At 53.8% G+C, this 27,702-nt stretch overlaps 11 protein-coding genes across 11 annotated transcripts; all 11 read right to left on the reverse strand.

Annotated features, from left to right (window-relative positions):
* Positions 1-203: 203 nt before the first annotated feature.
* On the reverse strand, positions 204-2,004 carry LOC144948157 (histone H1.4-like). The gene is made up of 2 exons (XM_078877586.1): positions 1,986-2,004; positions 204-835 (listed from the first exon to the last, which is right to left on the reverse strand). Exons 1-2 carry the CDS (start codon positions 2,002-2,004, stop codon positions 204-206), a joined length of 651 nt encoding a protein of 216 aa, XP_078733712.1.
* A 1,099-nt stretch (positions 2,005-3,103) lies between these two features.
* Positions 3,104-3,541, reverse strand: LOC144948158 (histone H2A). Its single transcript, XM_078877587.1, has one exon. It carries the CDS (start codon positions 3,482-3,484, stop codon positions 3,104-3,106), a length of 381 nt encoding a protein of 126 aa, XP_078733713.1. The 5' UTR covers positions 3,485-3,541.
* An 837-nt stretch (positions 3,542-4,378) lies between these two features.
* On the reverse strand, positions 4,379-4,789 carry LOC144948014 (histone H3). Its single transcript, XM_078877441.1, has one exon. The coding sequence runs from the start codon at positions 4,787-4,789 to the stop codon at positions 4,379-4,381; it is 411 nt and encodes a 136-aa protein (XP_078733567.1).
* An 843-nt stretch (positions 4,790-5,632) lies between these two features.
* LOC144948016 (histone H2B type 3-B-like) lies at positions 5,633-6,809 on the reverse strand. Its single transcript, XM_078877442.1, has 2 exons — positions 6,799-6,809; positions 5,633-6,053 (listed from the first exon to the last, which is right to left on the reverse strand). The coding sequence occupies exons 1-2, from the start codon at positions 6,807-6,809 to the stop codon at positions 5,633-5,635; spliced, it is 432 nt and encodes a 143-aa protein (XP_078733568.1).
* A 98-nt stretch (positions 6,810-6,907) lies between these two features.
* LOC144948017 (histone H4) lies at positions 6,908-7,219 on the reverse strand. The gene has a single exon (XM_078877443.1). The coding sequence runs from the start codon at positions 7,217-7,219 to the stop codon at positions 6,908-6,910; it is 312 nt and encodes a 103-aa protein (XP_078733569.1).
* An 895-nt stretch (positions 7,220-8,114) lies between these two features.
* Positions 8,115-9,928, reverse strand: LOC144948159 (histone H1.4-like). The gene is made up of 2 exons (XM_078877588.1): positions 9,910-9,928; positions 8,115-8,759 (listed from the first exon to the last, which is right to left on the reverse strand). Exons 1-2 carry the CDS (start codon positions 9,926-9,928, stop codon positions 8,128-8,130), a joined length of 651 nt encoding a protein of 216 aa, XP_078733714.1. The 3' UTR covers positions 8,115-8,127.
* Positions 9,929-11,025: 1,097 nt separating this feature from the next.
* Positions 11,026-11,406, reverse strand: LOC144948018 (histone H2A). The gene has a single exon (XM_078877445.1). It carries the CDS (start codon positions 11,404-11,406, stop codon positions 11,026-11,028), a length of 381 nt encoding a protein of 126 aa, XP_078733571.1.
* An 894-nt stretch (positions 11,407-12,300) lies between these two features.
* LOC144948019 (histone H3) lies at positions 12,301-12,711 on the reverse strand. Its single transcript, XM_078877446.1, has one exon. The coding sequence runs from the start codon at positions 12,709-12,711 to the stop codon at positions 12,301-12,303; it is 411 nt and encodes a 136-aa protein (XP_078733572.1).
* An 843-nt stretch (positions 12,712-13,554) lies between these two features.
* Positions 13,555-14,731, reverse strand: LOC144948020 (histone H2B type 3-B-like). Its single transcript, XM_078877447.1, has 2 exons — positions 14,721-14,731; positions 13,555-13,975 (listed from the first exon to the last, which is right to left on the reverse strand). Exons 1-2 carry the CDS (start codon positions 14,729-14,731, stop codon positions 13,555-13,557), a joined length of 432 nt encoding a protein of 143 aa, XP_078733573.1.
* A 98-nt stretch (positions 14,732-14,829) lies between these two features.
* LOC144948021 (histone H4) lies at positions 14,830-15,141 on the reverse strand. Its single transcript, XM_078877448.1, has one exon. It carries the CDS (start codon positions 15,139-15,141, stop codon positions 14,830-14,832), a length of 312 nt encoding a protein of 103 aa, XP_078733574.1.
* A 1,089-nt stretch (positions 15,142-16,230) lies between these two features.
* LOC144948160 (histone H1.2-like) lies at positions 16,231-16,893 on the reverse strand. The gene has a single exon (XM_078877589.1). The coding sequence runs from the start codon at positions 16,891-16,893 to the stop codon at positions 16,231-16,233; it is 663 nt and encodes a 220-aa protein (XP_078733715.1).
* Between the last annotated feature and the right edge of the window lie 10,809 nt (positions 16,894-27,702).

A 27,702-nucleotide genomic window follows, 5' to 3' on the forward strand; every position in this document is an offset into this window, starting at 1 on the left:
GGCAAGGCGAGCAACCATCGCCACGCCGTAAATGGGTTTGACTTACAGAATATGGCACGCATTCAACAGCAACGTAATACACTGTCATGTGTTACCGATGAACTAATGGAAGCGCAGCAGCATCTGGTTCACTTTTTTAACTAAGTGGGTGGCTCTGAAAAGAGCCGTTGAGGTGGAGTGAATCGAGCGTCGTCCGATCGGATTCACTTCTTTGGCGCAGTCTTCTTGGGCTTGGCCGCGGCCTTCTTGGGCTTGGCCACCTTGGGTTTGGCGGCCTTGGCCTTGACGGTCTTGGGCTTAGCGACCTTGGGCTTCGCAGCCTTGGGCTTGGCTGGGCTCTTCGCCGCCTTCTTGGGCTTAACAGCCAACTTCACCTTTTTGGGGCTCTTGGCCGCCTTGGCAGCCGCGGGCTTCTTTGCTTTCTTGGGAGACTTCTTGGGCGCGGTCTTCTTGGCTGCCGCGGGCTTCTTCACCTTCTTGGCTGCCGCGGGCTTTTTAGCTGCGGGCTTTGCCGTTGACGACTTGGGCTTCGCCTTTGCGGCAGCCTTTTCCTTGTTGAGTTTGAAAGAGCCAGACGCGCCGCTGCCCTTCACTTGCGCCACGGCGTCTTTGGCCACGAGCTTCTTGATGGCCAACTTCACGCGGGCATTGTTCTTCTCCACGTCGTATCCTCCGGCAGCAAGCGACTTTTTGAGCGCAGGAAGAGACACGCCGTTCCTCTCCTTGCTGCTGGCCAGAGCCTTGAGGATGAGCTCGGACACGCTGGGGCCGACCTTCTTGGCCTTTGGAGCGGCGCGCTTCTTCTTGGGGCTTTTAGGCGCTGAAGTAGCCGCAGCTGGTGGTTGAGCAGGAGCAGTTTCCGCCATCTCAAGACGTCGCTTTTATCGCCTCGCCTCTTTGAAATCGAAATCAGCGCTCTCACGAATTCGAAACGAGTGTTCTCCAGGCCCGAGGTTATTATAGAAGCGGCGTACTGAATGCGGACGTCGCTGAGATCATCCAGAACTCAGCTCTGGTGAGGGAGTTGCCACCATACTCACTGTGTTTATCACGCCTGCCTTTGGGCTCGATTACTCCCGTAACGTTCATACTTACATGCATCTAGTTGATACATTATCACGAAGATCACTTCTTTAATGTACGTTACTTATGCAATATACGACAATGCTCACGATATAAATTATAATTCAAAACAAGTGAACAACCAACATTTGGGAGACATTGTTCGGTCAGGGCATGCTATGACGATTGTCGGTTTTCAAAAGTGTTACTGATGAACACTATTTTAAACGCACTCGAATTTTTTGCAAGACAAGATGCTTCAACAGACTACTCATATTTAATTCCAACGAAATATTTTCTATTTAAGTTTTGCCTCGCGCGCTCGCGATTCCTCCTCTCGCGCTATGGTGAGGACTGCGCGCCATGTCAACAGTCCCTTGTCACCGAACTTTTAACTGGACGTTTTAATCGAACTTTGAAATGAATAAATATATGGATTTTCAGATGGACAACAAACTGAAGAAAATTACTCAAAATTAACCGACATTAAATAGAAAGTTTAACATTTTACGTGGCAAGAGGTGAGTAGCTCACGCACTGCAGAAGGGTCGCGCGCCTTGAACAAGATCGAGGCACGGTGCACAATCATCACCACTCAAATTCAACTCAAGTGACTCTGCAGTCGAATGTTTAAAGAAAATATATAATCTTACGTTTAATGCACCGACAGAGTTGATATTCTAGGAGCGCAGGATGGTTCATCCGATGGGTTGTTTTTACTGCAATAAGTAACACGTATTTACTGCACTAAGTAACACGAATGAGTAATCATTGGAAAGATGTTATTAACCATGTAAAAAATATTTAACTACACATATTTGTACCATCTTATTTGACAAGTAATATTATACTTTACCGAGTGTTGACATCCCCAGCGTTTACCAGTACTTTTTTGCTTACTATCAGCTAACACCGGCCACAACCCTGAGCTGATGTGCTCATTTGATCCCTTTTCTGACCGCTCAAAAAGAGCGAGTTTTATTCTTTAAAAAACACGATTCTTTCTTCCAATAGGCATCCCAATTTATTCTAAACCATGTTCCATGATTGATGCAATGTTGGAATGCTGCTCAAATACCGTTCCTAAATTAGACATAAAGGGTATCTGGAATGAGCAGAGCATTCGTTTAATTGCGAGCAATTTGGGACGAGGGCAACTCGACGACGGTGTCCTTATTAAACAGGACCCTGCGGGGTGGGCTGGTAGGAACGAATAACCAAATAATATAAACATAATGTATTATTACACTTGTTAAGCCAGGAAAGCCCCACTGAGTCAAAAGGTTTTTGTAGGGTCCTGCCAAGTGTTTGCAGTAGGGGGCGATGTTGCTACACCTAATCGGACGATACGAAGGGAGAGATTGAGGCCTAGTTCTAGGCTTTAGGCCTAGCTGTATGCTTTAGGGCGCTGTGAGTTAATTTTTAATTTAAATGATTTAATGATTCATGTAATAGCTTTAAATTTAAATGTTTCTATTTAAAAACATGAGGGAATGTAACATTGTTAAACATAACTCCCTTTCACACACGCGGGGGTACGACACGAATGGAGAGTTTCAGGCCTAGTTCTAGGCTTTAGGCCTAGCTGTAGGCTTTAGGGCGCTGTGAGTTTTTTTTTAATTTCAAAGTTTTAATTAAAAGCTATCTCAGGGAATTATTAGGGCGATGTTAGTTGTTTTATTTAATTTCAAAGTTTTAATTAAAAGCTATCTCAGGGAATTATTAGGGAATGTTACACGTGTTTAGCCAGGAAAGCCTCATTAATTTAAATGTTTTAATTAAAAGCTGAGGGAATTATAAGGGAATGTTACACTTGTTTAGCCAGGATAGCGTCACTGAGTCAAGGTTTTCGTAGGGTCATGCCAAATGTTTGCAGTAGGGGGCGATGTTGACGGACGGACACATTAATCTATTGGTGGTCTGGTCCACTTCGTTCCTACCAGTATAACAAAACTCCTGTGTACGACTGTCCGAGCTCTTTGCAAGTAAGTGGGTGGCTCTGAAAAGAGCCGTTGTTGTGGTGGTAGAGGCGGCGGCGCGTTCACTTCTTTGCCTGAGAGGTCTTCTTGGGCAGCAGCACGGCCTGGATGTTGGGCAGCACACCGCCCTGGGCGATAGTCACGCCGCCCATGAGCTTGTTGAGCTCCTCGTCGTTTCGCACGGCGAGCTGCAGGTGTCGGGGGATGATCCTCGTCTTCTTGTTGTCGCGGGCGGCATTGCCAGCCAGCTCGAGGATCTCGGCAGAAAGGTACTCGAGCACGGCGGCCAGGTAGACGGGTGCTCCAGCGCCGACCCGCTGGGCGTAATTGCCCTTGCGGAGCAGCCTGTGAACGCGACCCACGGGGAACTGCAGGCCGGCGCGGGAAGAGCGGGACTTTGCCTTGGCGCGAGACTTGCCACCGGTCTTGCCGCGTCCAGACATTGTTAAGCGACCTAGGATGCAAAAAGCACTGGAGACAAAGTACGAACGATTTGTGACGTTAACACGCACCACCGGAGCGGCTTTTATAGCGGAGACGAGGATCGTAGAGCGCGCCGCTGCTGATTGGCTCCTCTCGGTCGAGTCCCGCCCTCTCCTTGAGCCACCAATGAAAAGCCGGGACGCGAGGATTCGATGTTGACTTTAATTATTTGTATCCATATATATTTTAATGCGGGCACGCATCTTATGAATGAAACAATGCGATACACGTACTTAATAGGTTCAAGTTTTAAGCATGATAGAGTTAATTAATGGGCACGTGCTGGCAAGTCAAACTTATAAGCGGATTCCGCAAATATCAATGTATTATTGATTATAATAATCATTTTGAGGGACCGCATTGGTTATAAGAAATCATTGTGATAGCCTTGAGCTCGTGATTGATCGCCCACGTGCCTATACGGTGTATATATATTTTCCTTTAACCGCCTGTTCGGGCAATGCCTAAAAATATATGTGCGTGAATAATTCAGTCTCTTAGTTTGCAAAATGTGAACTTCTTATCAGCTCGGGCTTGAAACAACATTAACCAATATCTTTGGGTTTAATAGTTAATATATTTAACCAAAATAACCCCTTTGTTGTACATTATGTAAACATGGTTTCACAACGCTTATATACGACACCAACGTGTGATGTTGAAAAATATGAGCGGCGGGGTATAGAAAATGAACTTCATTGTCGCTTACGCCTGACGACTCGTGAGAGCCGTGACCAGCAAACGAAGGTTTCCGGCACCCGAACTTTGAAGAACACACATGGAAGCGTTTTCATGAGTAAGTGGTGGCTCTGAAAAGAGCCTTTGTGTTGTGCTTTGAGGGCCGAGCTGGGCGTTCAAGCGCGCTCGCCACGAATGCGGCGGGCGAGCTGAATGTCCTTGGGCATGATGGTGACGCGCTTGGCGTGGATGGCGCACAGGTTAGTGTCCTCGAAGAGCGCGACAAGGTACGCTTCGCTGGCCTCCTGCAGAGCCATGACAGCGGAGCTCTGGAAGCGCAGGTCGGTCTTGAAGTCCTGCGCGATCTCCCTGACGAGGCGCTGGAAGGGCAGTTTGCGGATGAGCAGCTCGGTGGACTTCTGGTAGCGGCGGATCTCGCGCAGAGCGACGGTGCCGGGCCTGTAGCGGTGAGGCTTCTTGACGCCGCCCGTGGCCGGAGCGCTCTTTCGGGCCGCCTTGGTGGCGAGTTGCTTGCGGGGGGCCTTGCCGCCCGTGGACTTGCGAGCCGTCTGCTTGGTGCGAGCCATGGCTTGGTGAGGGCAAAGATTCTCACAGGCGGGGAGAAGGCGGCTTATGTAGCCCAGAGCGCGCGCTCACTGGTCAGCGGAGTCGTGACGTGCGAAGAAGGGGAGCGTGCTGATTGGTTGGCAGCGTGCAATGATCTCGAGTCGTCAACTCTTCTTAATCAACAAAATGTTCACAGTTTGGATCATTTCAGAATGCCGCATCACGATGCAGTAGTACCGTTTGAGCGCCGTCGATGTCTTTAACGGATGTTCTTTTCTCAAGCAAACACCTTTCCGAAAACAACTTTACAGTGCTCTGCATGATCTAAATAAAGTGTGAAGAAACTGCACTTCATTGGAAACAGTAATACGTAAAAATGTCGGAAAGAGGTGATCACAGGAATAGATATATATTCTCTTGGCATTGAGATGATGATCAATTATACTGCACGAGTCATCCATGCTAGGCGCTTACTTTTACATATATGTACACGTGCAAAATGTTAGTTCCTGCCCGAAAATACAACCACGAATTAAATATATTGCATTGCAAGGTTTTGGCGCCAAATATCCAATGTAATATCTGAATGGGCTGCAGATGAAATCAATGGACAATCAAGTCCAAGAAATGCCTGCTGGTGAATATGATGTGCCATGAATATTGTTATCGCTTTTATTCACGTGGAAACATGTTAAAATGCGTTCGATCTCTCCACTTCACTCAATGAGCGAACAATGTCCCCGCGTGAACCGGGGCTTTGTTGGAAGTTTCGTTTTGTACTCCTGCTAGGACTGGTACAAGCAGGTTCGGAGAGGTGGGTGGCTCTGAAAAGAGCCTTTGTAATTAATGGTGGAGTCGAGGCTTCACTTGGAGCTTGTGTACTTGGTGACGGCCTTGGTGCCCTCCGACACGGCGTGCTTGGCCAGCTCGCCGGGGAGCAGCAGTCGCACTGCGGTCTGGATCTCCCGAGAAGTGATGGTGGAGCGCTTGTTGTAGTGCGCCAGGCGGGACGCCTCGGAAGCGATGCGCTCGAAGATGTCGTTGACGAACGAGTTCATGATGCTCATTGCCTTGGACGAGATGCCGGTATCGGGGTGCACCTGCTTCATCACCTTGTAGATGTAAATGGCGTAGCTCTCCTTCCTGCGGTGGCGTCGCTTCTTGCCATCCTTGCGCGTTGCCTTGGTCACAGCCTTCTTGGAGCCCTTCTTGGGAGCAGGAACCTTGGCCGGCCCAGCGCTCTTTGATGCGGGAGGATCGGGCATGTCGACGCGTTGTAGGCAGCTTCAGGTCAGAACAGACGGGAAGCGAATGTGGATGTCGGTCGGGCGATGAGCTCCTTTTATAGGAGGCGAGATGCAAATCAGAGGATCGTAGTGCGCGGCGCTGCTGAGTGGCTCTTTTAGTACCATCCCTCTCCATCAGCCTCCAATGAGAAACGCGGACGCGATGCTCACTTTAATATCGTTTTTACTGCAAAAAGGACTTGTGAATATAACACAATGTAATGTCCAAACATGTATATTAGTGAATTGCAGCCATGGCCATTGCCTTTGTTTTAATAAGGATGACTGGAAAACCCAATACAGTATATTGTGTTTTGAGCGTGGGTTTTTTTGTTTCTTACGAGGGATTGTTTCACCACTCGTCTAATACGGCGCACGGGCGTTTTAAGAACGCAATTTGGAAAAATACAAGCGCTCGGTGGAGAAAAATAACTTCGCTGTTGTGCTGTACAGGTGGAGATTAGCATTCCGGCACGCTACGTCAATTAGGACGAGTGTGCTGTAAGATTGTGGCGCCAAATGCTCCACGTAATATCGGAATCGGCTGCAGCTGGAAATAATTAACGCAAAAATACCAGAAATGGGTACTGTATTAACGCGTTCAAGAATTACGCCTTGTTAAATGTGACGTGTCGTGAATATCATGATTTCTTTCATTCATGTGGAAGCAGATGAAGATTCGCCAACTCAACAAGCAAACGTCCACCACGCTCACGAGGAATTGGCGCGCAACAACCCAGGACATGTGCTCCATTTAGAAAGTGTTTGGCAACACTGGCGCAAGCAGTTTCGAAGAGGTGGGTGGCTCTGAAAAGAGCCTTTGGGTTGGCTTAGTGTGCGAGAGATGGGCGCTCAGCCTCCGAAGCCGTAGAGAGTGCGGCCCTGGCGCTTGAGGGCGTAGACCACGTCCATGGCGGTGACGGTCTTGCGCTTGGCGTGCTCCGTGTAGGTGACGGCGTCGCGGATGACGTTCTCAAGGAAGACCTTCAGGACGCCGCGGGTCTCCTCGTAGATGAGGCCCGAGATGCGCTTCACACCGCCGCGGCGAGCGAGGCGGCGGATGGCGGGCTTGGTGATGCCCTGGATGTTGTCGCGCAGCACCTTGCGATGGCGTTTTGCGCCTCCCTTGCCGAGCCCCTTACCGCCTTTACCGCGTCCAGACATTCCGACTACTTCTGACAAAGCTCGCGAGAGACTGCGCGCTCAGCTTGCAGCAGCAGCCGCCTTTATACCCGAAGCGTGGTGACGTCACCGACCACCCCTGCCCTCCGCGATGGCTCCGCCTTAAACCTTAGACCTTTAACCTCTGTGACGAAGAAAACCCTCCACTGTCGTCAATAACACTTCCTTGACATGTATAATATGCGACGTTTTGGGCAATGACCCTTCTTCGAAGCACTCTGTAATGATATTGGCACACCCGCAGCGAACGCGAGAGGAACGCGATCTGTTGCAAGATTGCACGTGGAGTGAATAATCGGTGTAAGGTCTTGTTTTCAAGTGAACAAGATGAACTAACTTTATAATCGTGTGAAGCTAAACGGCTTCCAACACAATAGTTGAGTGAACGTCACCAACTAGTTCTCCCAAAGTAAGAAAGACATTGCAAACAATGCGATATTTACGTATAGAAATTAATTTTAATAGAGAAGTTTAGATGGTGCACCGCAATGTTTACAAAACAAAAACAAAGTGAAAAGGCGAGAACGAGCGAATGAAGGCAAATTGAGTAAAGCTGTCTGGAATCAATACATTTTTAGACTAAATTCCATATTTGGCACCAGTAACATGATGACGGAATGAAGAGGTGCAACACATAATCAAAATTGGAGGTTCGTCAAGAATGCATCGATTTTGAATCTGGATTTAGATTAGAATCGCCAGCGAGAATGCTGACGTCGCTGAGATTACTTACAGAATATGGCACGCATTCAACAGCAACGTAATACACTGTCATGTGTTACCGATGAACTAATGGAAGCGCAGCAGCATCTGGTTCACTTTTTTAACTAAGTGGGTGGCTCTGAAAAGAGCCGTTGAGGTGGAGTGAATCGAGCGTCGTCCGATCGAATTCACTTCTTTGGCGCAGTCTTCTTGGGCTTGGCCGCGGCCTTCTTGGGCTTGGCCACCTTGGGTTTGGCGGCCTTGGCCTTGACGGTCTTGGGCTTAGCGACCTTGGGCTTCGCAGCCTTGGGCTTGGCTGGGCTCTTCGCCGCCTTCTTGGGCTTAACAGCCAACTTCACCTTTTTGGGGCTCTTGGCCGCCTTGGCAGCCGCGGGCTTCTTTGCTTTCTTGGGAGACTTCTTGGGCGCGGTCTTCTTGGCTGCCGCGGGCTTCTTCACCTTCTTGGCTGCCGCGGGCTTTTTAGCTGCGGGCTTTGCCGTTGACGACTTGGGCTTCGCCTTTGCGGCAGCCTTTTCCTTGTTGAGTTTGAAAGAGCCAGACGCGCCGCTGCCCTTCACTTGCGCCACGGCGTCTTTGGCCACGAGCTTCTTGATGGCCAACTTCACGCGGGCATTGTTCTTCTCCACGTCGTATCCTCCGGCAGCAAGCGACTTTTTGAGCGCAGGAAGAGACACGCCGTTCCTCTCCTTGCTGCTGGCCAGAGCCTTGAGGATGAGCTCGGACACGCTGGGGCCGACCTTCTTGGCCTTTGGAGCGGCGCGCTTCTTCTTGGGGCTTTTAGGCGCTGAAGTAGCCGCAGCTGGTGGTTGAGCAGGAGCAGTTTCCGCCATCTCAAGACGTCGCTTTTATCGCCTCGCCTCTTTGAAATCGAAATCAGCGCTCTCACGAATTCGAAACGAGTGTTCTCCAGGCCCGAGGTTATTATAGAAGCGGCGTACTGAATGCGGACGTCGCTGAGATCATCCAGAACTCAGCTCTGGTGAGGGAGTTGCCACCATACTCACTGTGTTTATCACGCCTGCCTTTGGGCTCGATTACTCCCGTAACGTTCATACTTACATGCATCTAGTTGATACATTATCACGAAGATCACTTCTTTAATGTACGTTACTTATGCAATATACGACAATGCTCACGATATAAATTATAATTCAAAACAAGTGAACAACCAACATTTGGGAGACATTGTTCGGTCAGGGCATGATATGACGATTGTCGGTTTTCAAAAGTGTTACTGATGAACACTATTTAAAACGCACTCGAATTTTTTGCAAGACAAGATGCTTCAACAGACTACTCATATTTAATTCCAACGAAATATTTTCTATTTAAGTTTTGCCTCGCGCGCTCGCGATTCCTCCTCTCGCGCTATGGTGAGGACTGCGCGCCATGTCAACAGTCCCTTGTCACCGAACTTTTAACTGGACGTTTTAATCGAACTTTGAAATGAATAAATATATGGATTTTCAGATGGACAACAAACTGAAGAAAATTACTCAAAATTAACCGACATTAAATAGAAAGTTTAACATTTTACGTGGCAAGAGGTGAGTAGCTCACGCACTGCAGAAGGGTCGCGCGCCTTGAACAAGATCGAGGCACGGTGCACAATCATCACCACTCAAATTCAACTCAAGTGACTCTGCAGTCGAATGTTTAAAGAAAATATATAATCTTACGTTTAATGCACCGACAGAGTTGATATTCTAGGAGCGCAGGATGGTTCATGCGATGGGTTGTTTTTACTGCAATAAGTAACACGTATTTACTGCACTAAGTAACACGAATGAGTAATCATTGGAAAGATGTTATTAACCATGTAAAAAATATTTAACTACACATATTTGTACCATCTTATTTGACAAGTAATATTATACTTTACCGAGTGTTGACATCCCCAGCGTTTACCAGTACTTTTTTGCTTACTATCAGCTAACACCGGCCACAACCCTGAGCTGATGTGCTCATTTGATCCCTTTTCTGACCGCTCAAAAAGAGCGAGTTTTATTCTTTAAAAAACACGATTCTTTCTTCCAATAGGCATCCCAATTTATTCTAAACCATATTCCATGATTGATGCAATGTTGGAATGCTGCTCAAATACCGTTCCTAAATTAGACATAAAGGGTATCTGGAATGAGCAGAGCATTCGTTTAATTGCGAGCAATTTGGGACGAGGGCAACTCGACGACGGTGTCCTTATTAAACAGGACCCTGCGGGGTGGGCTGGTAGGAACGAATAACCAAATAATATAAACATAGTGTATTATTACACTTGTTAAGCCAGGAAAGCCCCACTGAGTCAAAAGGTTTTTGTAGGGTCCTGCCAAGTGTTTGCAGTAGGGGGCGATGTTGCTACACCTAATCGGACGATACGAAGGGAGAGATTGAGGCCTAGTTCTAGGCTTTAGGCCTAGCTGTATGCTTTAGGGCGCTGTGAGTTAATTTTTAATTTAAATGTTTTAATGATTCATGTAAAAGCTTTAAATTTAAATGTTTCTATTTAAAAACATGAGGGAATGTAACATTGTTAAACATAACTCCCTTTCACACACGCGGGGGTACGACACGAATGGAGAGTTTCAGGCCTAGTTCTAGGCTTTAGGCCTAGCTGTAGGCTTTAGGGCGCTGTGAGTTTTTTTTTTATTTCAAAGTTTTAATTAAAAGCTATCTTAGGGAATTATTAGGGCGCTGTTAGTTGTTTTATTTAATTTCAAAGTTTTAATTAAAAGCTATCTCAGGGAATTATTAGGGAATGTTACACGTGTTTAGCCAGGAAAGCCTCATTAATTTAAATGTTTTAATTAAAAGCTGAGGGAATTATAAGGGAATGTTACACTTGTTTAGCCAGGATAGCGTCACTGAGTCTAAAGGTTTTCGTAGGGTCATGCCAAATGTTTGCAGTAGGGGGCGATGTTGACGGACACATTAATCTATTGGTGGTCTGGTCCACTTCGTTCCTACCAGTATAACAAAACTCCTGTGTACGACTGTCCGAGCTCTTTGCAAGTAAGTGGGTGGCTCTGAAAAGAGCCGTTGTTGTGGTGGTAGAGGCGGCGGCGCGTTCACTTCTTTGCCTGAGAGGTCTTCTTGGGCAGCAGCACGGCCTGGATGTTGGGCAGCACACCGCCCTGGGCGATAGTCACGCCGCCCATGAGCTTGTTGAGCTCCTCGTCGTTTCGCACGGCGAGCTGCAGGTGTCGGGGGATGATCCTCGTCTTCTTGTTGTCGCGGGCGGCATTGCCAGCCAGCTCGAGGATCTCGGCAGAAAGGTACTCGAGCACGGCGGCCAGGTAGACGGGTGCTCCAGCGCCGACCCGCTGGGCGTAATTGCCCTTGCGGAGCAGCCTGTGAACGCGACCCACGGGGAACTGCAGGCCGGCGCGGGAAGAGCGGGACTTTGCCTTGGCGCGAGACTTGCCACCGGTCTTGCCGCGTCCAGACATTGTTAAGCGACCTAGGATGCAAAAAGCACTGGAGACAAAGTACGAAGGATTTGTGACGTTAACACGCACCACCGGAGCGGCTTTTATAGCGGAGACGAGGATCGTAGAGCGCGCCGCTGCTGATTGGCTCTTCTCGGTCGAGTCCCGCCCTCTCCTTGAGCCACCAATGAAAAGCCGGGACGCGAGGATTCGATGTTGACTTTAATTATTTGTATCCATATATATTTTAATGCGGGCACGCATCTTATGAATGAAACAATGCGATACACGTACTTAATAGGTTCAAGTTTTAAGCATGATAGAGTTAATTAATGGGCACGTGCTGGCAAGTCAAACTTATAAGCGGATTCCGCAAATATCAATGTATTATTGATTATAATAATCATTTTGAGGGACCGCATTGGTTATAAGAAATCATTGTGATAGCCTTGAGCTCGTGATTGATCGCCCACGTGCCTATACGGTGTATATATATTTTCCTTTAACCGCCTGTTCGGGCAATGCCTAAAAATATATGTGCGTGAATAATTCAGTCTCTTAGTTTGCAAAATGTGAACTTCTTATCAGCTCGGGCTTGAAACAACATTAACCAATATCTTTGGGTTTAATAGTTAATATATTTAACCAAAATAACCCCTTTGTTGTACATTATGTAAACATGGTTTCACAACGCTTATATACGACACCAACGTGTGATGTTGAAAAATATGAGCGGCGGGGTATAGAAAATGAACTTCATTGTCGCTTACGCCTGACGACTCGTGAGAGCCGTGACCAGCAAACGAAGGTTTCCGGCACCCGAACTTTGAAGAACACACATGGAAGCGTTTTCATGAGTAAGTGGTGGCTCTGAAAAGAGCCTTTGTGTTGTGCTTTGAGGGCCGAGCTGGGCGTTCAAGCGCGCTCGCCACGAATGCGGCGGGCGAGCTGAATGTCCTTGGGCATGATGGTGACGCGCTTGGCGTGGATGGCGCACAGGTTAGTGTCCTCGAAGAGCGCGACAAGGTACGCTTCGCTGGCCTCCTGCAGAGCCATGACAGCGGAGCTCTGGAAGCGCAGGTCGGTCTTGAAGTCCTGCGCGATCTCCCTGACGAGGCGCTGGAAGGGCAGTTTGCGGATGAGCAGCTCGGTGGACTTCTGGTAGCGGCGGATCTCGCGCAGAGCGACGGTGCCGGGCCTGTAGCGGTGAGGCTTCTTGACGCCGCCCGTGGCCGGAGCGCTCTTTCGGGCCGCCTTGGTGGCGAGTTGCTTGCGGGGGGCCTTGCCGCCCGTGGACTTGCGAGCCGTCTGCTTGGTGCGAGCCATGGCTTGGTGAGGGCAAAGATTCTCACAGGCGGGGAGAAGGCGGCTTATGTAGCCCAGAGCGCGCGCTCACTGGTCAGCGGAGTCGTGACGTGCGAAGAAGGGGAGCGTGCTGATTGGTTGGCAGCGTGCAATGATCTCGAGTCGTCAACTCTTCTTAATCAACAAAATGTTCACAGTTTGGATCATTTCAGAATGCCGCATCACGATGCAGTAGTACCGTTTGAGCGCCGTCGATGTCTTTAACGGATGTTCTTTTCTCAAGCAAACACCTTTCCGAAAACAACTTTACAGTGCTCTGCATGATCTAAATAAAGTGTGAAGAAACTGCACTTCATTGGAAACAGTAATACGTAAAAATGTCGGAAAGAGGTGATCACAGGAATAGATATATATTCTCTTGGCATTGAGATGATGATCAATTATACTGCACGAGTCATCCATGCTAGGCGCTTACTTTTACATATATGTACACGTGCAAAATGTTAGTTCCTGCCCGAAAATACAACCACGAATTAAATATATTGCATTGCAAGGTTTTGGCGCCAAATATCCAATGTAATATCTGAATGGGCTGCAGATGAAATCAATGGACAATCAAGTCCAAGAAATGCCTGCTGGTGAATATGATGTGCCATGAATATTGTTATCGCTTTTATTCACGTGGAAACATGTTAAAATGCGTTCGATCTCTCCACTTCACTCAATGAGCGAACAATGTCCCCGCGTGAACCGGGGCTTTGTTGGAAGTTTCGTTTTGTACTCCTGCTAGGACTGGTACAAGCAGGTTCGGAGAGGTGGGTGGCTCTGAAAAGAGCCTTTGTAATTAATGGTGGAGTCGAGGCTTCACTTGGAGCTTGTGTACTTGGTGACGGCCTTGGTGCCCTCCGACACGGCGTGCTTGGCCAGCTCGCCGGGGAGCAGCAGTCGCACTGCGGTCTGGATCTCCCGAGAAGTGATGGTGGAGCGCTTGTTGTAGTGCGCCAGGCGGGACGCCTCGGAAGCGATGCGCTCGAAGATGTCGTTGACGAACGAGTTCATGATGCTCATTGCCTTGGACGAGATGCCGGTATCGGGGTGCACCTGCTTCATCACCTTGTAGATGTAAATGGCGTAGCTCTCCTTCCTGCGGTGGCGTCGCTTCTTGCCATCCTTGCGCGTAGCCTTGGTCACAGCCTTCTTGGAGCCCTTCTTGGGAGCAGGAACCTTGGCCGGCCCAGCGCTCTTTGATGCGGGAGGATCGGGCATGTCGACGCGTTGTAGGCAGCTTCAGGTCAGAACAGACGGGAAGCGAATGTGGATGTCGGTCGGGCGATGAGCTCCTTTTATAGGAGGCGAGATGCAAATCAGAGGATCGTAGTGCGCGGCGCTGCTGAGTGGCTCTTTTAGTACCATCCCTCTCCATCAGCCTCCAATGAGAAACGCGGACGCGATGCTCACTTTAATATCGTTTTTACTGCAAAAAGGACTTGTGAATATAACACAATGTAATGTCCAAACATGTATATTAGTGAATTGCAGCCATGGCCATTGCCTTTGTTTTAATAAGGATGACTGGAAAACCCAATACAGTATATTGTGTTTTGAGCGTGGGTTTTTTTGTTTCTTACGAGGGATTGTTTCACCACTCGTCTAATACGGCGCACGGGCGTTTTAAGAACGCAATTTGGAAAAATACAAGCGCTCGGTGGAGAAAAATAACTTCGCTGTTGTGCTGTACAGGTGGAGATTAGCATTCCGGCACGCTACGTCAATTAGGACGAGTGTGCTGTAAGATTGTGGCGCCAAATGCTCCACGTAATATCGGAATCGGCTGCAGCTGGAAATAATTAACGCAAAAATACCAGAAATGGGTACTGTATTAACGCGTTCAAGAATTACGCCTTGTTAAATGTGACGTGTCGTGAATATCATGATTTCTTTCATTCATGTGGAAGCAGATGAAGATTCGCCAACTCAACAAGCAAACGTCCACCACGCTCACGAGGAATTGGCGCGCAACAACCCAGGACATGTGCTCCATTTAGAAAGTGTTTGGCAACACTGGCGCAAGCAGTTTCGAAGAGGTGGGTGGCTCTGAAAAGAGCCTTTGGGTTGGCTTAGTGTGCGAGAGATGGGCGCTCAGCCTCCGAAGCCGTAGAGAGTGCGGCCCTGGCGCTTGAGGGCGTAGACCACGTCCATGGCGGTGACGGTCTTGCGCTTGGCGTGCTCCGTGTAGGTGACGGCGTCGCGGATGACGTTCTCAAGGAAGACCTTCAGGACGCCGCGGGTCTCCTCGTAGATGAGGCCCGAGATGCGCTTCACACCGCCGCGGCGAGCGAGGCGGCGGATGGCGGGCTTGGTGATGCCCTGGATGTTGTCGCGCAGCACCTTGCGATGGCGTTTTGCGCCTCCCTTGCCGAGCCCCTTACCGCCTTTACCGCGTCCAGACATTCCGACTACTTCTGACAAAGCTCGCGAGAGACTGCGCGCTCAGCTTGCAGCAGCAGCCGCCTTTATACCCGAAGCGTGGTGACGTCACCGACCACCCCTGCCCTCCGCGATGGCTCCGCCTTAAACCTTAGACCTTTAACCTCTGTGACGAAGAAAACCCTCCACTGTCGTCAATAACACTTCCTTGACATGTATAATATGCGACGTTTTGGGCAATGACCCTTCTTCGAAGCACTCTGTAATGATATTGGCACACCCGCAGCGAACGCGAGAGGAACGCGATCTGTTGCAAGATTGCACGTGGAGTGAATAATCGGTGTAAGGTCTTGTTTTCAAGTGAACATGATGAACTAACTTTATAATCGTGTGAAGCTAAACGGCTTCCAACACAATAGTTGAGTGAACGTCACCAACTAGTTCTCCCAAAGTAAGAAAGACATTGCAAACAATGCGATATTTACGTATAGAAATTAATTTTAATAGAGAAGTTTAGATGGTGCACCGCAATGTTTACAAAACAAAGTGAAAAGGCGAGAACGAGCGAATGAAGGCAAATTGAGTAAAGCTGTCTGGAATCAATACCTTTTTAGACTAAATTCCATATTTGGCACCAGTAACATGATGACGGAATGAAGAGGTGCAACACATAATTCGGACGTCGCTGAGATTACTCTGCACTCCGTTCGAGTGAGGGAGCTGCCACCCGCCTCGCCTGTGTTTGTGATCCCTGCTTTCGGGCTCGATTACTCCCATCACATCAATGCTTAAAACACATCGAGTGGGTAAAATGTTATAGTTAATTTGGCGAATGTACGTAACTTATCCAATCTACACAAATCCTCACGATTGAACTGCACCAAGCGTCGAGCTCCTTGATCAGGGCCGAGGCAAGGCGAGCAACCATCGCCACGCCGTAAATGGGTTTGACTTACAGAATATGGCACGCATTCAACAGCAACGTAATACACTGTCATGTGTTACCGATGAACTAATGGAAGCGCAGCAGCATCTGGTTCACTTTTTTAACTAAGTGGGTGGCTCTGAAAAGAGCCGTTGAGGTGGAGTGAATCGAGCGTCGTCCGATCGGATTCACTTCTTTGGCGCAGTCTTCTTGGGCTTGGCCGCGGCCTTCTTGGGCTTGGCCACCTTGGGTTTGGCGGCCTTGGCCTTGACGGTCTTGGGCTTAGCGACCTTGGGCTTCGCAGCCTTGGGCTTGGCTGGGCTCTTCGCCGCCTTCTTGGGCTTAACAGCCAACTTCACCTTTTTGGGGCTCTTGGCCGCCTTGGCAGCCGCGGGCTTCTTTGCTTTCTTGGGAGACTTCTTGGGCGCGGTCTTCTTGGCTGCCGCGGGCTTCTTCACCTTCTTGGCTGCCGCGGGCTTTTTAGCTGCGGGCTTTGCCGTTGACGACTTGGGCTTCGCCTTTGCGGCAGCCTTTTCCTTGTTGAGTTTGAAAGAGCCAGACGCGCCGCTGCCCTTCACTTGCGCCACGGCGTCTTTGGCCACGAGCTTCTTGATGGCCAACTTCACGCGGGCATTGTTCTTCTCCACGTCGTATCCTCCGGCAGCAAGCGACTTTTTGAGCGCAGGAAGAGACACGCCGTTCCTCTCCTTGCTGCTGGCCAGAGCCTTGAGGATGAGCTCGGACACGCTGGGGCCGACCTTCTTGGCCTTTGGAGCGGCGCGCTTCTTCTTGGGGCTTTTAGGCGCTGAAGTAGCCGCAGCTGGTGGTTGAGCAGGAGCAGTTTCCGCCATCTCTAGACGTCGCTTTTATCGCCTCGCCTCTTTGAAATCGAAATCAGCGCTCTCACGAATTCGAAACGAGTGTTCTCCAGGCCCGAGGTTATTATAGAAGCGGCGTACTGAATGCGGACGTCGCTGAGATCATCCAGAACTCTAGTGAGGGAGTTGCCACCATACTCACTGTGTTTATCACGCCTGCCTTTGGGCTCGATTACTCCCGTAACGTTCATACTTACATGCATCTAGTTGATACATTATCACGAAGATCACTTCTTTAATGTACGTTACTTGTGGTGCCACAGCGACGGGGCCGCTCGGCCGAGCCAGGGAGCCGCCCGGCTTCCACCGCCGCACTGCCCCCCATCACCCCCCCCACATAAACACGCACCCGCACCCACGTAGGGCCTCGTGGTCGGGTCACCTACCCTGAGTTTTCACCCGAGGGCCCCCTAGGGGGGTTACCCCACGGTTTCTCAGGGCCAGGGAATTGGACAGGACCCTTCCCAGGCCAAGTAACACTGCGGCGCCGTGGGCGGATTTGAGATCGCACGACCACGGCGAGCTCAGAGAGCCCCGCAGTTAGAAACGCATACAAACACAAACACGGGTCAGCAAGGCAGATAGCTGGGATCAGGACCCGGGACGACTGATTGGTCGAAAGTTCAAAGGCCGGCGGGATCGCAAAAGAGCGGGAAATCCTAGGCTCAGGATTGGTCGAGAGACCAAGGCGGTCGGGACGGGGGCTCCTAGCCTTTGATGTGAATAGTTTAAAAGAAAACGCAGGGGCAGTAGGGAACTCTCTTCTTCTGGAGTTTGGACACGGGGTCAGCGACGAAGGAGTCATCGGGCGAGCCGCTAGATTGTCTGCAGGACGATCTGAGCGCCGCAAGGTCACCAAGGACTACAGACGGTATTGTGGTGCCACAGCGACGGGGCCGCTCGGCCGAGCCAGGGAGCCGCCCGGCTTCCACCGCCGCACTGCCCCCCATCACCCCCCCCACATAAACACGCACCCGCACCCACGTAGGGCCTCGTGGTCGGGTCACCTACCCTGAGTTTTCACCCGAGGGCCCCCTAGGGGGGTTACCCCACGGTTTCTCAGGGCCAGGGAATTGAACAGGACCCTTCCCAGGCCAAGTAACACTGCGGCGCCGTGGGCGGATTTGAGATCGCACGACCACGGCGAGCTCAGAGAGCCACGCAGTTAGAAACGCATACAAACACAAACACGGGTCAGCAAGGCAGATAGCTGGGATCAGGACCCGGGACGACTGATTGGTCGAAAGTTCAAAGGCCGGCGGGATCGCAAAAGAGCGGGAAATCCTAGGCTCAGGATTGGTCGAGAGACCAAGGCGGTCGGGACGGGGGCGCCTAGCCTTTGATGTGAATAGTTTAAAAGAAAACGCAGGGGCAGTAGGGAACTCTCTTCGTCTGGAGTTTGGACACGGGGTCAACGACGAAGGAGTCATCGGGCGAGCCGCTAGATTGTCTGCAGGACGATCTGAGCGCCGCAAGGTCACCAAGGACTACAGACGGTATCGTGTTGCGCGCCTTACAACACCTCAGAGCGGAGGGTAGGATCCGTAGGAGAGGGTTAGTTCGGGGTAAGGACGAGTAGGAAAGCGGTTTAGCAGAAAGCGCAGCATAGAATAGGGCTACACGGCACCAGAGTGTGGGTTAGAAGCGCCTTGCTGGCCCGCACACGCACACGGGTGGCTCGGTTGGTTAGCAAGGGCTAATAAAATCTCGCGCGTAGTAACAAAACCGTGTTGTTGGGTGTTTTTGGAACGTGGTATTAGCGTGCACTGCATTCGCGAGTGTGTGGTCGTATGCATAAAGGCCGTGGTCTCTGTACGATTGTGCGGGTACGGGGGTGTGTGCGTTAACGCCCGGGGAGAGCACTTTTGTGTGTCGGCGTGTGCCCCGCTTGCGTGTGCTCGTTACTTGCGTAAAGTGCGGCGCGGTGGTGGACCCCTGACCCCCGACCCCACGGCTCGAGCGCGTAATCGGCTGCGCATTGTTGTACGGTTTGTCTCGCGCGCACGGCGGCGGCGGCTTGAGTCGTTGTGTCGGCGTGTGCCCCGCTTGCGTGTGCTCGTTACTTGCGTAAGTTCACGACGTGTGTAACACAGGTGCGCGATCCTAACGTGAGTGGTCAGTGTTGGGTGAGTGCCGTGCAGAGCTGTGTGTGGGTGTGCGCGTACGTGGTTAACTATGCCTGCTACGCGGACCCGCGGTGGAGGGGAATCCTCGGGTGACGGCTCCCACACCATGGGTGAGGAGCTTAGCGGCGGTTCGCTTAGCAGCGGGGGGGCGATTGATGATGTTAGTCCGGCCGTTAGTATTATCGAGGGAGGGATCTCGGGGGCTAGCGACCCCCACAAATTGGTGTCAGAAGCGGTACGGACCCCCGCGTTACCTCACGCTAAAATAAGACTAATATTTACCGGCAGGGGGGCCCCTTCGTGGAAGGCATTCGCCCGCAATCTCTTAGGGGCTAAGGAAATTAATGGATGGACGGACGTGCAGGCAGTACGTCAACTTAATATGAATCTTGATGGGCGGGCAGCCGATTTTGTAGAAGCGTTACCCGCGAGCGCACAGACACAGCTAGAGGAGCTGATGCGCCGACTCGATCAGCGTTTTGGCACGCGTGACGAGGAGGAAGCAAAATCGGCCTTAGAGGCGCGCCGTCGCCAACCTGGCGAAGATCTCCGTGATTACGCCGAGGATGTGCGCGAGTTAACAAAGATCGCACGCCCGGGGTACGCAACGGAGGTTATTGAGGAACTGGCTGCCGAGAAAATCCAGCGGTACCTGTCTCGCACGGCGTGGTGGCAGCCAGACCTGAGCTGCCCACGTCTTCCCTTTAACACCCTTGTCGAGCGCGCACGTAAGTGTGAAAGAATTCACAGCGAACGCGCGCAGCTCCGGGGGCTGGGACGAGAGCGCGCCATTGCGAGCCTGCTCTCGGAAGACGAGGAGGAGGAACAGGAGCTCGCGAGGACGGTAAGGGGCCGGGAAAGAGAGCCCCCAGTGTCCCGCGAGACAACCCCGGGATGGGTTGCCGGTATACAAACGGGTATAAAGGATGTCTCCGGCCAGGTAACCCAGATAGACAACAAGGTAAACCAAGTAGGTGAGGAAACGAATAAAAATATGGCCAAACTGCAATCCTCCGTTGAGACCATCCGATCCGAAATGGGGGACCTACGCGCCACGGTGGGAGGGTTATCTGGGAGGGTAGCCCGACTAGAGGCGGAGGGTGGACAGCGGCGTAATGGGGGGGGAGGGAGTGGGCAGGGGGCCCACTACGGAGCCGCCCCCCCTCCCCGGGCATGTTATATGTGTGATCGCCGAGGGCATCTAGTGAGAGACTGTCCTGAAATCACCCGAGCTAGGCAGGCGCGGGGGTTAAACTCCAACGCCTCCTAGTGAGCGGACCAACTAGGGGTGCAATCGACGCGGTCCCGATACAAATAGACGGTAATGAGAATAATGGCGAGCGAGTGATCCATAAACAGGTTACAACAACAACACCCAAGGGCGCGGGGACCTCGGGCGATTGGCTGCGGGAGCTGGTGGCAGGGATAACGGGAGCCACGTCGCTGGTGGAAGGCCAGGTGAACGGGCAGCGCACCCGGATCCTGCTGGACACGGGCGCCGTGGCCTCTCTCATGAGCGCCGCGCACTGCAGCATGCTCGGGGTGGACGTGGGCTGCCTGCAGGCCCCGGATCGCGCGCTGCACACGGCAAGCGGAGCCGGGATGGGGTTGCTGGGGAAGGTCTCCCTCGAGGTCCGTCTAGGAAACCAGGTGTGCACACAGGAATTCTACGTTTCGAGTGTGTTGTGCCACGAGTGCATTGCAGGAACGGACCTCCTGGAAAAGTTGGGACTTAACGTACAGCCCCGGCAACGATGCGCTACGGTGGAGGGCAGCGGGGAGCGGATTCCGTTCCTAGGACAGGAGCCGAATCGCCCACGCTTCACACCCGTGGCCGCTACGCTGGTGTCGGCCGTCACCATCGGGCCTCTCGCCGAGATGCTGGTGCCAGTGGCAACCCTCTCCACCGACCCAACCCACCGACCATCAGGCGAGGTAATGCTGACTCCTCACCCGGGGTTGGCATCGCGATACGGGGTGGTAGGGTCAGCCACACTGGTAAACGCAGATGGGGGCCGGCTGTTTATACGTGTGTTTAACCCACACAGTACCCCGGCAATGATACGACGACGCACCCCGGTAGCCACCGTACACCCCCTGCACGCTCGCCACTCGAACGACTCGGTGTTCGCACTCTGGGCGGAGGACCCTGGCCGCCCCGAGGACAGCCAGGATCTGGCCTGGCGGGTCGGCCCGACCCCCCGAGCCGAGATTGTTCCCCTGCAGGATGCGTTACATGTGCCTTGGGCAGCCTTACCTAAGGGGGAGGCCGATCAGCTGCGCGGGTTATTGCGGGAGTACGCCGACGTGTTCAGTGAGCACGATTCGGACGTGGGCCGGACCGACCTGGTCAAACACCAAATTGACACAGGTGCAGCCCGACCCATCAAACTCCCCGCATACCGAGTGGGCGCGCCTGAACGGACCCAGATCAAAGAGGCAGTCACGGATATGCTACGCGATAACATAATCCAGCCCTCCGCGAGCCCTTGGTCTGCCCCGGTGGTACTGGTAACGAAAAAGGACGGATCGACTCGGTTCTGCGTTGATTACCGAAAATTGAACGCAGTCACCCTCGGCGACGCTTTTCCCATCCCACGCATCGACGACACCTTCGACAGTCTCGCAGGAGCGCGGTATTTTTCCACCCTCGATCTGGCGTCCGGTTACTGGCAGGTGGAGATGACGGAGGAGGATCGGCCAAAAACAGCATTCACCACCCCGATGGGCCTGTTTGAGTTTCGAGTGTTGCCGTTCGGACTCACTAACGCGCCCGCGACGTTCCAGCGGTTGATGGAGTTGGTGATGCGGGGCTTGCAGTGGGAACAGTGCCTGATTTACCTGGACGACGTAATAGTGTTCAGTAGGTCGCTGTCCGAACACTGGTCCAGGCTGCGGGAAGTATTCCAGCGACTGCGAGCAGCCCATCTCAAGCTCAAGCCACGTAAGTGTTACATTGCGCAACGCGAGGTGGGGTACCTCGGACACCGAGTCAGCGAGGCAGGGGTGAGCACCGATCCCGAGAAGGTGCGTGCCGTAGTGGATTGGCCGCGGCCGAGGAACCTGACGGAGATCAGGTCATTCTTGGGACTCGCCACTTATTACCGTCGATTTGTAAAGGGATTCAGTGAGATTGCACGCCCCCTCACCCAACTCACCTCCCCTAAGAACCCCTATCAGTGGTCGGAGGCCTGCCAGACGGCTTTCACCACACTCAAAGACCACCTCACCCACACCCCCACCTTGGCTTTCCCAGATTTCACCACCGATTTTATTTTGGACACTGACGCCTGCAGCAGTGGGCTGGGCGCGGTGCTGTCGCAAGTGCAGGGTGGGACGGAGCGGGTCATCGCATACGCCAGTCGGACCCTTAGCGGGGCCGAACTTAACTATTGTGTAACCCGTCAGGAACTGTATGCTGTAATTTTCGCGTGTAAACAGTTCCGACCGTACTTGTACGGCAGGAAATGTCGTGTGCGCACCGATCATTATGCACTGCAGTTCCTCCTTACATTCAAGGAACCGCGGGGGCAGATGGCTCGATGGCTGGCGCAGCTGCAGGAGTACAACCTGCAGATCGAGTACCGAGCGGGGCGAACACACGCGAACGCGGACGCCTTGTCAAGACGGCCCGCGGTGCGCGCTGAGACGAGGGAGGGAGACGCCTGCCCGTGCTTCACGGGGGGACGCTGCCGCCAGGCAGCAGAACCCAAGGAGCGCGCGGAAACTAAACTCCCCCCCCCGAGAGAGAGTGCAGTGTGCGCCGCAGGAACCCCTGCAGAAGGAGCCCGGGGACAGACGGATCATCCCACCCCAACCGGGCGGATCCAAGAGGATGTCGGCTGCGCCTTCCCGGGCTTGGACGACGAGCAGCTGCGACAAACCCAGCAGCGGGATCCGGATCTGGCGGCGGTGGAGGCGGCACTGCGAGAGAGGAAGGATGCACTACCAGGGCCCTGGAGCGGTTTGTATGCCCGGTTGTGTGTAGAAAACGGGGTGGTGAGGGAACTGGCCGACGCTGGGCAGCCGGGGTGCATCTGCGTTCCCGCCCATGTGCGGCCCCAACTACTACGACTGGTACACGACCACCCGCTCGGGGGCCATGATGGGGAACGGCGCACCCGGGAGACTCTGCGTCGCCAGTATCTCTGGCCTAAATTAGCGCAAGATGTGGCCGCCTGGGTGCAGGGCTGCCGGGCCTGTCAGCAGTGTGGGCAAAAGCCGGCGAGGTACCAGGTACCCCTGAGGCCGTTCCGAGTCAGTCGGACGAATCAGTTGGTCGGAATCGACCTGCAGGGGCCCTTTTCACGATCCCACCGGGGCAACCGATATATTCTTGTAGCGGTGGAGTACTTCACCCGCTACCCCGTGGCGGTGGCTATCCCGGATAAAACAGCCCTCGTAGTGGCCCGGGCCTTCGTGGAAAACTACGTACTTAAGTGCGGGATCCCCGAACGAGTCATTACCGACCAGGGTAGTGAATTCGAGGCCGAACTATTCCAGGCGCTGTGCCGAGAGTTCGGGATCCAGAAGGACCGAACCACGGCATATCACCCCCAGGCGAACGGGATGGTAGAGAGGATGAACCAGACTCTGGCCGGGAAGCTTAAACGCATGGCGGCCGCGAATCAACAGGACTGGGACGAACACCTCCCCTATGCCCTGTTCGCCTACACCACCGCCGTTCACACATCTACAGGACAGACCCCGTTCCTAATGATGTTTGGTCGCGAGTCTCGCCTGCCCGCAGATCTGCTGTTCGGTGTCCCTCCGCCGCAACGGGAGGAAGGGAGCCACCCCATGGAGCACTTGCTGGAGACCCTGCGAGAGGCCAGGGGCCGAGCCTACCCGCACGGAGAGGCCGCGCACCAGCGGCAAGAGCAGGGCGCCCGACCCCGTATGGAGCCCCCCTTCTACACTGCGGGCTCCAAGGTGTGGCTGTACACTCCCCGCGTCGGTGCCGGACAGGTGGGGAAGCTGACCACCTACTGGCGAGGACCCTGGATTGTGAGACGGCAGATCTCACCATGGACGGTGCTGATTCAGGGAGGAGAGAGGGGCCGGGAGATGGTGGTCAACATCCGCCGACTGAAGCCGTGGCGAGCAGCCCCCGAGGGGGGGAGCCCCGCCGTCCAAGTACCCCGAAACCCCGGGGTCCCCCCACCCCCCGTGCCCGGGGGCCTCGCGCAGTATATGGGCCCCACGGAGCCCCGGGCTCCGAGGGGCCCCGGGCGGGGCCGGGGGCGACGAGGACGGCGACCCTTAAACCCCACCGCCTCTGAGTTTGTCCCCCAGCCCGCAGGTGCCGGAGACCGAGGGGAGCCGTTGGAATGGAGGAGGAGACCACCGCCGGAGCCCCAGGAGACGGAGCCGCCACCCCCGAGGCCAGCCACAAGGGCCGGGCGAATCCCGCGGACCCCGCGGCGATACCTCGTGGGGGCAACCCAGGCGAGGTGCTCCAGTCAACCCGGGACGGGGACTGGCACCCCGGGGGGCTATGTGGTGCCACAGCGACGGGGCCGCTCGGCCGAGCCAGGGAGCCGCCCGGCTTCCACCGCCGCACTGCCCCCCATCACCCCCCCCCACATAAACACGCACCCGCACCCACGTAGGGCCTCGTGGTCGGGTCACCTACCCTGAGTTTTCACCCGAGGGCCCCCTAGGGGGGTTACCCCACGGTTTCTCAGGGCCAGGGAATTGAACAGGACCCTTCCCAGGCCAAGTAACACTGCGGCGCCGTGGGCGGATTTGAGATCGCACGACCACGGCGAGCTCAGAGAGCCCCGCAGTTAGAAACGCATACAAACACAAACACGGGTCAGCAAGGCAGATAGCTGGGATCAGGACCCGGGACGACTGATTGGTCGAAAGTTCAAAGGCCGGCGGGATCGCAAAAGAGCGGGAAATCCTAGGCTCAGGATTGGTCGAGAGACCAAGGCGGTCGGGACGGGGGCGCCTAGCCTTTGATGTGAATAGTTTAAAAGAAAACGCAGGGGCAGTAGGGAACTCTCTTCGTCTGGAGTTTGGACACGGGGTCAGCGACGAAGGAGTCATCGGGTGAGCCGCTAGATTGTCTGCAGGACGATCTGAGCGCCGCAAGGTCACCAAGGACTACAGACGGTATCGTGTTGCGCGCCTTACAACACCTCAGAGCGGAGGGTAGGATCCGTAGGAGAGGGTTAGTTCGGGGTAAGGACGAGTAGGAAAGCGGTTTAGCAGAGAGCGCAGCATAGAATAGGGCTACACGGCACCAGAGTGTGGGTTAGAAGCGCCTTGCTGGCCCGCACACGCACACGGGTGGCTCGGTTGGTTAGCAAGGGCTAATAAAATCTCGCGCGTAGTAACAAAACCGTGTTGTTGGGTGTTTTTGGAACGTGGTATTAGCGTGCACTGCATTCGCGAGTGTGTGGTCGTATGCATAAAGGCCGTGGTCTCTGTACGATTGTGCGGGTACGGGGGTGTGTGCGTTAACGCCCGGGGAGAGCACTTTTGGTGTGTTGGCGTGACTACGCAGCCGTGTGAGAGGAGAATCGTCCTTGTACGATATTTGTGTTGACGTGCACGCGCGAGTGGGGGAGGGGACGAGTCGTCGTGTCGGCGTGTGCCCCGCTTGCGTGCGCTCGTTACTTGCGTAAGCTCTCGGCGTGCGTAATCGGCGTGCCCAAGGTGCGCGATCGTAACGTGGGCGGCCAGCGCAGCGCAGAGCGGCGCGGGAGTGGGTATCGCGTGTGGAGCTGTACGCGTGTGTGCGCGCACGTTCACGACGTGTGTAACACAGGTGCGCGATCCTAACGTGAGTGGTCAGGGTTGGGTGAGTGCCGTGCAGAGCTGTGTGTGGGTGTGCGCGTGCGTGGTTATCCATGCCTGCTACGCGGACCCGCGGTGGAGGGGAATCCTCGGGTGACGGCTCCCACACCCTGGGTGAGGAGCCTAGCGGCGGTTCGCTTAGCAGCGGGGGGGCGATTGATGATGTTAGTCCGGCCGTTAGTATTATCGAGGGAGGGATCTCGGGGGCTAGCGACCCCCACAAATTGGTGTCGGAAGCGGTACGGACCCCCGCGTTACCTCACGCTAAAATAAGACTGATATTTACCGGCCGGGGGGCCCCTTCGTGGAAGGCATTCGCCCGCAATCTCTTAGGGGCCAAGGAAATTAATGGATGGACGGACGCGCAGGCAGTACGTCAACTTAATATGAATCTTGATGGGCGGGCAGCCGATTTTGTAGAAGCGTTACCCGCGAGCGCACAGACACAGCTAGAGGAGCTGATGCGCCGACTCGATCAGCGTTTTGGCACGCGTGACGAGGAGGAAGCAAAATCGGCCTTAGAGGCGCGCCGTCGCCAACCTGGCGAAGATCTCCGTGATTACGCCGAGGATGTGCGCGAGTTAACAAAGATCGCACGCCCGGGGTACGCAACTGAGGTTATTGAGGAACTGGCTGCCGAGAAAATCCAGCGGTACCTGTCTCGCACGGCGTGGTGGCAGCCAGACATGAGCTGCCCACGTCTTCCCTTTAACACCCTTGTCGAGCGCGCACGTAAGTGTGAAAGAATTCACAGCGAACGCGCGCAGCTCCGGGGGCTGGGACGAGAGCGCGCCATTGCGAGCCTGCTCTCGGAAGACGAGGAGGAGGAACAGGAGCTCGCGAGGACGGTAAGGGGCCGGGAAAGAGAACCTCCAGTGTCCCGCGAGACAACCCCGGGATGGGTTGCCGGTATACAAACGGGTATAAAGGATGTCTCCGGCCAGGTAACCCAGGTAGGTGACAGGGTAACCCAGGTAGGTGACAGGGTAACCCAAGTAGACAACAAGGTAACCCAAGTACGGGCACACATGACTGCGCTGGAGACAATGGTAGAGACGGTCCAGGCCGAGGTAGGAGGATTAACTGGGAGAGTGGCTCGACTGGAGGCAGAGTCGGGGCAGCGGCGTGCCGGAGGGGGGATAGGGAACGGACGGGGGGGCTCCTACGGGACGGCCCCCCGTGCGTGTTACCTGTGTGACCGGCGAGGGCATCTCGTGAGAGACTGTCCGCAGATCGCCCGCGCTAGAAACGCGCCGGGGTTAAAACCCCAACGCCCCCTAGAGAGTGGACCATCTGGGGGTGCATTCGAAGCGGTCCCGATGCAAAAAGACGGTAATAATGGCGAGCGAGTGATCTCCACACAGGTTCCAACAACAACGCCCACGGAAACGGTGACTCCTGGCGACTGGCTACGGGAGCTGGTGGCGGGGATCACGGGGGCCACGTCGCTGGTGGAAGGGGAGGTAAACGGAGTGCGTACCCGAATTCTGCTGGACACGGGGGCGGTGGCCTCGCTCGTGAGCGCAGCGCACTGCAGCGCGATCGGGGTCGACGTGCGTCACCTGCAGGCACCGGACCGCGCGCTGCACACGGCGAGCGGAGCCGGAATGGGGCTGCTGGGGAGAGCCACCCTAGAGGTCCGCATAGGCAGTCAGGTGTGCACCCAGGAGTTCTACGTGTCGAGTGCGTTGTGTCACGAGTGTATCGCAGGTACCGACCTCTTAGAACGGCTGGGACTCAACGTGCAACCCCGCCAGCGATGCGCCACCATGGAGAGCAACGGCGAGCGGATACCGTTCCTGGGACGAGAACCAACGCGCCCCCGCTTCGCACCTGTGGCCGCTACGCT

Source organism: Lampetra fluviatilis, chromosome 48 (assembly GCF_964198595.1).
Source record: "Lampetra fluviatilis chromosome 48, kcLamFluv1.1, whole genome shotgun sequence".
NCBI lineage: Eukaryota > Metazoa > Chordata > Hyperoartia > Petromyzontiformes > Petromyzontidae > Lampetra > Lampetra fluviatilis.